General features: G+C 34.7%; 1 protein-coding gene across 3 annotated transcripts; it reads left to right on the top strand.

Annotated features, from left to right (window-relative positions):
• LOC109334554 (F-box/LRR-repeat protein 4-like) lies at positions 4,965 to 11,152 on the top strand. 3 transcript variants are annotated; one of them, XM_019570387.1, is made up of 9 exons: positions 4,965 to 4,984; positions 5,025 to 5,322; positions 6,147 to 6,371; positions 7,007 to 7,413; positions 7,804 to 7,989; positions 8,838 to 9,030; positions 9,490 to 9,566; positions 9,735 to 9,885; positions 10,540 to 11,152. In XM_019570387.1, the coding sequence occupies exons 2-9, from the start codon at positions 5,056 to 5,058 to the stop codon at positions 10,834 to 10,836; spliced, it is 1,803 nt and encodes a 600-aa protein (XP_019425932.1). In that variant the 5' UTR covers positions 4,965 to 4,984; positions 5,025 to 5,055; the 3' UTR covers positions 10,837 to 11,152. The 3 variants fall into 3 exon arrangements, with proteins under 3 accessions (XP_019425932.1, XP_019425933.1, XP_019425930.1); XM_019570388.1 differs by lacking the exon at positions 4,965 to 4,984 and having other exon boundaries at positions 4,994 to 5,322; positions 6,150 to 6,371; XM_019570385.1 differs by lacking the exon at positions 4,965 to 4,984 and having other exon boundaries at positions 4,994 to 5,322.

The raw sequence follows: 12,143 nt of genomic DNA, 5'->3' as shown, positions 1-12,143 counted from the left end.
GTAATTCTTCCTTACTAGAGTCTTTTTGGGGGGAAGCTTTAAAGACCACAATTTACATCCTTAATAGGGTGCCAAGTAAAGTAGTTATAAAGCAGTTGACAAAATCCCATATGAGTTTTGGACTAATAAAAGACCAAGGTTAAAACACTTGCGCATTTGGGATTGTCCATCTGAGGCGTAGCCTTATAGTCCGCATGAAAGAAAACAAAACTCAAGAACAGTCATATGCTATTTTGTTGGCTATGCTGAACGCTTTTGGGGCTATAAATTTTATGATCCCACTTCAAGATTTTTCTTTGAGACGGGAAATGCAAGATTTCTAGAGGAAGTTGATTTTGGGAAGGAAGAGAACATAAGGATTGTTGTCTTTGAGGAAGAACCTGTCACTGATAGTGAACAAGTTCTTGTGCCTATTACCATTCTAGAAATAAATTCGATAATAGAAGATAATATTCAGAATATTGTCCCTGACAATATTTCAGAACAAGACAACAATGAGGTTCTCCCTCAAGTACCTATAGAACAAATTCAACAACCTCAAGAAACAAAAGTGTCATTAAGGAGATCCACCAGAGAGAGGAGAAGTGCAATTTCTGATGATTATATTGTATTTCTTCAAGAACATGAAGATGTCATTGGGTTAATAGAAGATGATCCATTGAACTTATGTCAAGGCATGAAAAGTTCCAACTCTCAAAAGTGAATCAATGGCATGAAGGATGAGATGAAGTCTATGCATGATAATGACGTTTGCGATCTTGTAGAATTACCTGAAGGTACGAAACCCATTGGTTGTAAATGGATATTTAAAACCAATAGGGATTTGGAGGGTAATATTGACAGATATAAAGCTCGTCTAGTTGTTAAAGGCTTCACTCAGAAAGAAGGTATTGATTATAAAGAAACCTTCTCTCTAGTATCTTCGAAGGATTCTTTTACAATAATATTGGCACTAGTAGCTCATTTTGATTTAGAGCTACATCAAATGGATGTTAAGACTGCGTTTCTAAATGGTGACCTTAAGGAAACGATCTATATGGTGCAACAAGAAAACTTTGTGTCATCTGGCTCAAAGTCAATGGTATGGAAATTAAAGAAATCTATTTATGGGCTTAAACAAGCTTCTCGTCAATGGAATCACAAATTTCATCAAGTTATTACCTCATATGGTTTTGAGGCAAATAAATTTGAAGATTGTGTATATCATAAGTTCAGTGAGAATAAATTTATATTCCTGATATTATATGTCAATGATATACTGCTTGCTAGTAGTGATATAAGACTATTGCATGAGACTAAGAGATTTCTAACGAAGAATTTCGAGACGAAAGATCTCGGTGAAGCTTCTTTTGTATTAGGTATTTGGATACTGAAAGATCGCTCTCAAGGTATCCTAAGGTTATCACAAGAAATCTATATAGATAAAGTCCTCGATAGATTTGGCATGAAATACAGTAAACTAGGGGATACCCCTATAGCTAAGGAAGACTAGTTTAGTCTCGAACAGTGCCCCAATAATGACCTTGAAAGATACGAGATGCAAAAGATTCCTTATGCATATGCAGTAGGAAGTCTAATGTATGCTCAAGTTTGTACACGTCCCGACATAGCATTTGTCGTGGGAGTTTTGGGCAGATATTTGAGTAATCTTGTAATGCATCATTGGAAGGCAGTCAAAAATGTTATGCATTACTTGAAGAGACAAAGAAGTACATGCTCACTCATCGGAGGTATGAGAATTTAGAGATCATTGGATACTCTGACTCCGATTTTGCTGGATGTCTAGACAGTAGGCACCTCACCTCTAGATATGTGTTTGTATTGGCTGGAGGTATTATCTCTTGGAAGTCTGCGAAACAGACGTTTATAGCTCCTTCAACCATGGCTGCGGAGTTCATGGCTTGTTTTGAAACATCAGACCATGACATATGGTTGCAGAATTTTGTCACTAGCTTAAGTGTAGTTGATAGTATTGAAAGACAATTGAGGATTTATTGTGATAACAAGTCTGCGGTTCTTTACTCCAACAACAATAAGAGTTCTACAAAGTCAAAATTCATTGACATAAAGTTTATGGTTGTTAAAGAAAGTGTTAAAAATGGACAAGTTTCCATAGAACATACACGGACAAATTTTATGCTAGCTGATCCACTGACTAAGGGTTTGGTACCTAATGTCTTTCATGAGCAATGTTGCTCATATGAGTGTTGTTCCTTAGGGTACCATAGTTTAGTGGGAGTCTATATATTTTATGTTTTGCTTTGATATTATATACAATTTTTATGCATAATAAAGTTGATGAATTATTGTTTAATTTTGAAATTGTGCATTGTAACTATTGTGTTGTAATTAAAGACTTTGGATTGATCTCACTAAAGAATAAAGAATGTCCATTTGGAAATAGACATGTTTGAGATCACATTGTATGAAATTTTCATGTCACTCATCCATATTTGATCTATGTCATTGAGTATAATAATATGATGATCATCGTGGTCGAGTCACACTTAAATGTGATGAAAGTTGCGGTGATTCCATAGTTGATATATGAGATGAATCAGATTGTATTAATGATAAGTCTAAACGTAAATAGCATACAGATGCGCGCCTAAAGAACCTGTGATATAATTGTTTCAGGAAGATATGAAGTCCAAGTGGGAGATTGTTAGAAATTTATAATTTCTAATTAAGGTGAGCATCATATATTTGATACAATGATATCAATTATTTATTTCCGGGGTTACATTATAAATGATCTAATTACTGACACCCCTTAGATTTCTAAAAGCTGATAACAGATATAGGCTTAATGGGTGGATACCCATCAGGTTAACACATAGGGGAAAATGGGAACCCTATAAGTTAACGCATAAGGAAGGTTATGGTCCCCAACACACCAAATCAAATTCAGTTTTCTCTTCTCCCCATCGGAGTGAAAACACAAGTCCCAAGAGGAATCATGGATTTGGTTGAGAAAGACCATCATACCAAAACCCCACTCAGAAAGGCATATCATAGGAGCATATATAGGAACATGGATTCAGGTATGACACTGCACCATTTTTTTATATATGTGTGTGAGAATCATGAGATTGTGCATAATAAAGTTGATGGTTTATTGTTTCATTTTGAAATTATGCATTGTAACTATTGTGTTGCAATTAAAGACTTTAGATTGATCTCACTAAAAAATAAAGAAGGTCTAGTTGGAAATAGACATGTTTGAGATTACATTGCATGAAATTTCCATGTCACTCATCCATATTTGATCTATGTCATTGAGTATATTAATATGGTGATCATCGTGGTCGAGTCACACTTAAATGTGATGAAAGTTGCGGTGGTTCCATAGTTGATATATGAGATGAATCATATTGTATTAAGGAGAAGTCTAAATGTAAATAGCATACGAATGCACGCCTAAATAATTTGTGATATAATTGTTTCAAGAAGATATGAAGCCCATGTGAGAGATTGTTAGAAATTTATAATTTCTAATTAATGCGTCCATCATATATTTGATACAATGATATCAGTTATTTATTTCTAGGGTTATATTATAAGTTATCTAATTATTGGCACCCCTTAAAGGATAATGAGAACCCTATAAATTAACACAAAAGGAAGGTTATGGTCTCCAACACACCAAATAAATTCATTTTTCTCTTCTCTCCATCATAGTGAAAATGCAAGTCCCAAGAGGAATCATAGATTTAGTTGGGGAAGACCATCATACCAAAACTCCTCTCACAAACGCAGATCATAGGAGCATATCCAGGAACATAGATTCAAGTATGACACTGCATCATTTGTTTTATATATGTGTGAAAATCATGAGATTTAAGATTTTAGGATTGATATTGCACCGATCATAAAAAATTTATAAAATGGGTGATTAAAATGCATAGGGTGCACAATTAGTGTCCCTAAAGTATAAAGATGACAATATAGAAATTAATAATGATGGGACGTGAGTTATGTAATTGTGGATCTAATAACTGAATAGGGATTTGGTGTTTCAAAATAATTATGTTTTATAATTAACCAATTTTCTTAAAGTAATATTAAAATTTTATTTTATGTATTTAATTTAATTTTTTAATTAAACGATACATCCAAAGAGAAAGTTGAGATAGAAATGAGGTTAAATGATATCTTTGTTGGTTCTCTCCACCCATAACTTAGATGCATTAGGATCCGTGGGTTTATAGTTCAACTTGCTTATTCACATGTTTTTAAAATAAATTGTGCAAATTGAAAATAAATTAATATGCTTTAAATTAAACAACCAACCGACTTCCTTAAATGAATGTGCGTGTTAATTGTTATCTTTTGATTTTATTTAAAAAACTACAGTTTTCATATTAATAATGTTTTATATAAACATGTCTCCAATTTCATGATGCGTCAATCCTATTTGACAAACTAAGGCTATGTTTGAGGGGATATATCTCAAATGTTCCACACATTGGACAATAAGAATAATTGAAAAAATAATTTTTTTTTAGTTAACGTGATATCTAATAAGATATAATTTAGGAGAGTACATATTTGTTTTTGTGTTGCAGTAAAGGGAAGGGAAATTGACTTGAAATTATTTTGTACTATCAAGAAACTTTATTTTTTTGTAATGAACTAATTTTTTAGGTATGTATAGCTATCTTACCTAACAATATTTTCTTCCAAGATTTAAACTCTTAATATTTATTAGGTTTTACACTACTAAATCAACCAACCAAACTTTTGTATATATTTCTAAAATATTTCATATGCCAGTTTTTACTGTTTTACCAATTTTAAGTTTTTAAGAAGAGAACCATACTCTAATCACTAATTATTTCCCATGTAAATTTTTAGGATTTGTTTTCCTTCCTCTACCGTTTTTGTCATTCCAGTCAACAAAAGCATTTTTATTAATCTCTACGCTCATCTAAAGAAAGCATATTGAAAATAAAAAGCAAACATAACCACTTTCCTTCCTCTACTACACAATTCTAAATATCCCAAATTTCTGAATCTCTGTTCTGTTTTGTTGTTATCATCAAAGTTGCGACGATGCGAGGTCACGATTGGATCAACACCAATCTCCCTGAAGAGTTAATCATCGAGATCTTCCGCCGCCTAGATTCCAAATCCACCCGCGACGCTTGTTCCCTCGTCTGCCACCGCTGGCTCCGCCTTGACCGCCTCACTAGATCCTCCCTCAAAATCGGCGCCACCGGTTCCCCTGACCTTTTCCTCCGAATCCTATCCACTCGCTTTCCCAATGTCACCAACGTCCATATCGACGAACGCCTCGCCATTTCCCCACCTCCTTCCGTTGTAAGTATTATTTTATTATCATTGTTTTTTCAAGGTGAGGCCGGTTTGAACCGGACGCTCGCAATTTGAATTCCGCAGGTAGTGACTCTCATGATTAGTGTTATCGTTTTAATTAAATTATAGAGGGTGAGTCTCGGCGTAACGGAAGTTTGATGACGTGGATGATAGAAAAAGCTACATCTATCCTAACAAATTCATGTCCTATTTGCTAGTTGGGTTTAGAAAAGAAAGACGAGAAATGAAAAATTTAAGTGTCATTTCATATCTACCGAGCATTTCAGTTTCTTCCGTTACCCTCCAAGAGTTAACTCACAAATGCCTATTTGCTAATTGATCTTTTGGAGGCTAATAGGAAACGGAAAGACTTGAGACCCATAAAATGCACTTGTAAGTAAGGCTCCAAATGAGCCGAACCTAGTCGAATCAGATTTCAACTCATTAGCTCATATATATAAAAATAAATATTTTTTGCATATTTGTACACATTAATGAGTTGAACTGCAGTTTGCTCAAGTTTGGCTCATTTATTTAACGAGCTTACTTTTTAACTCAAGTTCGATTTGTTTGGTTCATGAACCAAGTTTATTGAACTAATAACGAGTTGAGTTTCAAACGAATGTTGAGTTGGTTCCATTCATTGTCAGTCCTACTTGTGAGATAACTCTCAAGCATTCCATTTCCCTTCCTTATAAAAATAACTCGCAAACAGACCCTAAGAGCATAGTGCATTGGGTCACTTTTTTATTACAAGAAATTCTATTGAAACTTTGATAAGGTATGGGTGAATGATATTAACTTGCCTGTGTTTGGTAAATTGATTTTAGCAGGGGAGAAGAGGGTCAAGGGACAATTCTAAGGTTTCGTCTGAGGTGAGCGGTGGCAGCGGCAATGCTGTTTCTCTGTGTTTATCTGATGCTGGATTGGCTGCTATAGGGGAAGGGTTTCCCAAGCTTGAGAAGTTGAACTTGATTTGGTGTTCTGATGTTACTAGTGATGGATTAGATTCACTTGCTCGCAAATGTAGCTTTTTGAAATCCTTGGACCTGCAGGTATAATTATGCCTTATTTTTTTACTAGAAGTGTATGCCTACTCATGTGGAGCAGTTGATGATGTTCATGTTTTGCTCATTTGACATTTTATTTCATATCCTTGGAGCATGCATAACCTGTTTAACCATTCTTTTTCTATTTTGAAAAAGAAAGTGATTATTGCGATTCAAAAATCACTCCTGACACTTGCACATTTGTTCGGTTTGCTTATACCAAAAAGCCAAAGCTGCTAAAAAAGCTGAAATTCAGTTTTTTTAGAAGCTATATTTCTCAACTTCTCAAAAAATCACTTTTGCCAGAGCCACTTTTGTAGATAACTTTTTAAGCCTAAACTAACAGGCTCATGAAGTTGTTTTTAATATGACAATGCTTTAAAAGAAAAATGCTGGTAATGAAGTTAAGCTTCTGTATTTGTTTACGGCCAAAAGGATACCTATTTGGTTTTTTAATTTTCATTGAACTGCTAATTGAACAGAGTCATGTCTTCTGAAGCATTAGAAGTTAAGACACAAACTCCCATTTTCTCTATCAGTGTGTTATTTTCCTTGACACTCTGTTAATATCTACTATCCACGAGTTCAGTGGCATAGATGATGCATATTTTTTTGTTGTAATTATTGAAATTTTCTTTTAGGGTTGTTATGTTGGAGATCAAGGTCTAGCAGCTGTTGGACAGTGTTGCAAACAACTTGAAGATTTGAATCTGCGTTTCTGTGAAGGCTTGACCGATACTGGTTTGATTGAATTAGCCTTAGGCGTGGGAAAATCTTTAAAATCTCTTGGTGTGGCAGCGTGTGCCAAAATAACTGACTCCTCAATGGAAGCTGTAGGATCACACTGTAGATCCCTTGAGAACTTGTCATTGGACTCTGAGTTTATCCACAATCAAGGGATCCTTGCTGTTGCTGGAGGATGTCCACATTTGAAAGTTATAAAGCTGCAGTGCATTAATGTTAATGATGATGCTTTGAAAGCTGTAGGTGCCAATTGTTTGTCTCTGGTGTCATTAGCTCTACATAGTTTTCAGAGGTTTACCGACATGTAAGCTGCTCTCTCATAATTGTTTTTGAGGATTTTACTTCATTGACTATGATTGAATTCACACAAAATCGCAATGCTCAAATTACTAATTCTTTTGTTCTTCTGTGACTTGATCACCATTTGTAGCGTTGATCCATTGAGAATAGGTTGCTTTAACAATTTTTTCCTGTTCATTCTTCAATTTCTGGTTAGCGCAATGTTTTTGTTTGGTCTAGATAGTTCAGCCCATATAGCAGGATAAGTCTTCATAGTTTGATTGTTTTTGTGTTTGCCCTCTTTTTATATGACCTTTGTTCTTGTATCTCTAGTTTTGTAGGTTGCATTCTGATAATAATATTTTGAAGAATTATTTTATTTATTTTACTTTTTTTAATAGTGTCTTGTATTCAGGGGTTTGTTTGCAATCGGGAAGGGATCTAAGAATTTGAAGAATTTGACATTAAGTGATTGCTATTTCCTAAGTGACAAGGGTTTGGAAGCAATTGCAACTGGCTGCAAAGAACTTACTCATCTTGAAGTTAATGGATGCCACAATATTGGAACTTTGGGGCTAAAATCTGTTGGAAAGTCTTGCCAGTATGTTTTTCTCTAAGCTGAATTGTGAAACAATCCATAAGATGCATGTACCTGAACATGTTTAATTGTGCTTGCAAGAAACTCTACTGCATCAGGAATTTGATAACTTATAAAAGAAAAAAGCAACATATGGAGACTTATTTTTAGCCTCTTGGTCTCTCTATATCAACGTTTTAATAATTAATTAACCTTGCAATGTTTAGCTTTTACTCATCTGCATTTTTTGTTAGTTTGTGCATGATAACTGCATCTTGGTGTCAGCTTCAAAGACAAACCACCTAGCAATACATTCACAGTAGTGCATATATTCATCACAAGTCTACCTCAGAGTCAATGTGAATGGGAGAGATTTCTCTAATGACATTGTTGTTGTGGGGCTGTTGGTGCTGTTAACAGACCTGCATTGGTGTGAAGATATGAACATGGGAGACTGCTTCTAATAACTTTTTCTGGGGGACCTATTGATGCTTCTTACAGGCTCACTTTGGAAGAGAACAATATACTATTTGAACCATATGTTTTTTGTGGAATTTGATTATTATGTTGATGTTGTTCAAAGGCATACTAAACATCATAAAAATCTTATTTTGATCTTGATGGCTTTTGGGTATCTTACATACTAATCTCATTTGAACTTCATTATGTTCATCTTAACATACATACCTGACTGGCAAAACTGCTTAAAGTTTTTATTGAGATAACTAAATCTGACAAGAACATGTCCATGCTCTGGACCTACATGAATAATTAGCTCATGATATTGACATAATGGCGACACAGGTTCCAAAGTGTTGAGTTTATTCACGATCTTTCATTGATGATGCTAATTTGAGCTTTCTATTGCACAGGCATCTCACTGAGTTGGCATTGCTTTACTGCCAAAGGATTGACGATCTTGGTCTTCTTCAGATTGGGCAGGGATGCAAATTCTTGCGAACTCTTCACCTGGTAGATTGCTCAAACATTGGAGATGAAGGCATATGTGGTATAGCTAGTGGCTGCAGGAATTTAAAGAAACTTCATATCCGTCGCTGTTATGAGGTACTTTGTCCGTGTTCAATGTTTGTGCTTTTTGCGTATAATGGCATTGTTTAACTTCATTTTTAGCTTCAAAACAATGTTTTATGTTTTTTATAGTTCACTTTTGATATACATATTGCAACTTGCAACCTTGGGAAAAAAGTGTTGAGTGATTTTGGCCATAATTGATACTGACACGTATTGCACTACATATGATGTAACAAACTGGCCCTTCTATTAATAACTTTTACTTTTTTGTGTGATATCAAGTTCAAAAGTATTTTTCCCAACCCATTCCAAAGAAGATTCATTCTTACCAACTTACTTTTAGATAAATATTTTGAGATACAAAAGTTCTTCCAAAAATAATAATTCTTTTGTAATACAATTTTCTCAATACATTTTTTGTTATCTTCTATTTAATTAATTTACATCTCTATATTTCTCCTAATGTTTATTGCTTTCTTCCCCGTATATTAGATTGGGAACAAAGGGATCATTGCTGTTGGCAAGCATTGTAAGTTGCTAACTGATCTTAGCATTCGCTTCTGTGATAGGTAAAATCTTATTCATTTGTTTCTTCACTCTTTCATTTTACTGTGTTAGAGATATATTTTCTTCTATAGTTTCATTTTGATTGTTTTGTAAGCTCCAGATTATTTCAGAACATTATCAATGTTGTGCATCGTTGATGATGTTTACCTTAATCTCCGTTAAATTATTAGGGTTGGGGATGAGGCCCTTATTGCTATAGCTGAGGGTTGTTCCCTTCATTATCTGAATGTCAGTGGTTGCCACCAAATTGGAGATGCTGGGGTGATAGCCATTGCAAGGGGATGCCCTCAACTCTGTTATTTAGACATGAGTGTACTGCAGGTGTGTATCCATGTTCTCTTTTTATACTCAAGGTTGTTGTACTTTTGTAAGTTTATTATACCCCATTATTTTTATTCTTTTGCATGTTTTGGGAGTTTCTTGAAACATAGATTCAATTTTAGTTTTCACTAAAACATTGTTGATGAGATACTAGGAGGGGTGAGCCTTGATGCAATGTTAAGATTGTTATCCTTGTGACATGTAGCTGTGGGTCACACGTTCAAATTATGGAAACAGTCTCAACATTGCAGGGCTGAGGCTGTGTATATCTACCCTCCATAGACCCTACCTAGTGGGGGACCTCGTGCACTAGGCCCCACCATTTTATTATTTGATGAAATACAAACATGGCCAGCAACTGCATATATTAGCATATGTTGGGGACATCATGATACTAAACCTTCCTTATTTTCATGGATATTCTTTTAAGTGAGGACAATTACTCTGCTTCAGTAATGTCATAGAAACAGTTTAAAGAAGTGCATTATGTAGTGTTCATATATTTATATGAATGAGCTCAAGATTTTGTGTACATAGAAGTTTTTACACAAGGATCTAAGAACTGGTCAACTTACAAACTATATCCTTATGAAGTTTTACTAATTTGTTCTACATACCATTTTCTTTTCATGACATTGCTGAATGCTATTGCAGGATTTGGGTGATATGGCAATGACTGAGTTAGGAGAAAATTGTCCACTGCTGAAAGAAATAGTGCTTTCACACTGCCGTCGAGTAACAGATGTTGGTCTAGCCCATCTCGTAAAAAGGTGCACTATGTTGGAGTCATGCCATATGGTTTACTGTTCTGGTATAACTTCAGCTGGAGTGGCCACGGTGGTCTCTAGCTGTCCCAACATAAAAAAGGTCCTGGTTGAGAAGTGGAAGGTTAGCCAGCGAACAAAGCGTCGAGCAGGCTCTGTCATTTCTTACTTGTGTGTGGACTTATAGACCTCCTTTGGCATACATTATGCATTTCGCCAAGTTGTTTAAAATTTGCTGTTGTATGTAAAGCAGGAGGCTTTGAAATTTGAAGCAATAGTAGGGTTGATTACATTATGTTTTCAGTTATTAAGCAGGACTTTCATTCCTGTAGAGGATGCAGTTTTTTTGGGACAAATTCTCAACTGTATGAAAGTTATGACTCTCTTAGGAGTATTAACATTATAGATTTGTAGCTGTGGAACCCATAGGCTTAGAATAAGTGTTGTTTACAATAAGTTGACTTCTAGATAAATAAATGAATATTATGACTTTGGTTGTTTGATCTTGGTCTTATTGCTCTAAGTGATTCAGCTATGTCTTTGTCTGTGGAAATTTGCTTTGTTTCATGTGCTTTTTTTATTTTATAAACATCCACTATAGTACTACATGTGTTAGCTTTAGTGATGATTATTTAGTAAGATTTACCAGCGTTATAAAATCTTATAATTTAATACCCTATAACATACATTAGACAAATGTCACTAAACTTGTTACTTTTATTGGTTTTCCTATTAGTGAGTTATCTTGCAAAAATAAAAAGCCTCTGTTGTATTATGTTCTGTTCCGGCTTCGCCACGAGCTCACCTGATGTGGACATTTGGTCAAATCACATATAATATGATAGGAAGTGTGACAACAACTATGGAACGTTTCCCCCCTACTTTTACTTCAAATAAATGTAATTGGGAAGCAATTGCTACTTGCTGCATGGAACTTGCTCATCTTGGAGTTAATGGCTGCAACAACATTGGAACTTTGGGGCTAGAATCTGTTGCAAAATCTTGTTAGTAAGCTTTACTCTAAGTAAGTTAAATTGTTTGCATGTGCTGGATATATCATTTGTAATTGTTTTTGCAACAAACTCACTTATCAAAGAAGCTGCTTAATGAGTTGGATAACTGATTAACTGGTAAAAGAAAGAAGCCATATAAGGAGACTTATATGCAGCCTCTTGGTTTTTCTATATCTATATCTAATAAATATACAATAACCTTGGTATCTAGCTTTCCTTGTGTGCAGTTTTTGTGTGTGATATGGATGTTTGTGAAAACTAGGAATTCAAGGATGAATTCGAAGGATTCAAGAATAAGGGAATGAAAAGAAGAATAAAATCTCAACTTTCTTATTGAATTACGTAAGAATTACAAGAGTTACAAGAAGAAAATATATTGTGAATGAAATTGTACATGTTCTCCTTACTTATACGACTCATTTCCCTAACTAACTTTTCCTCCACAATTTCATTAGTAACTAACTACACTATTATAATTATG

This window comes from Lupinus angustifolius, chromosome LG19 (assembly GCF_001865875.1).
Source record: "Lupinus angustifolius cultivar Tanjil chromosome LG19, LupAngTanjil_v1.0, whole genome shotgun sequence".
Taxonomy (NCBI): Eukaryota; Viridiplantae; Streptophyta; class Magnoliopsida; order Fabales; family Fabaceae; genus Lupinus; species Lupinus angustifolius.
Note: the sequence above shows the minus strand (reverse complement) of the source record. Positions and strands in the feature narration are given on the sequence as shown.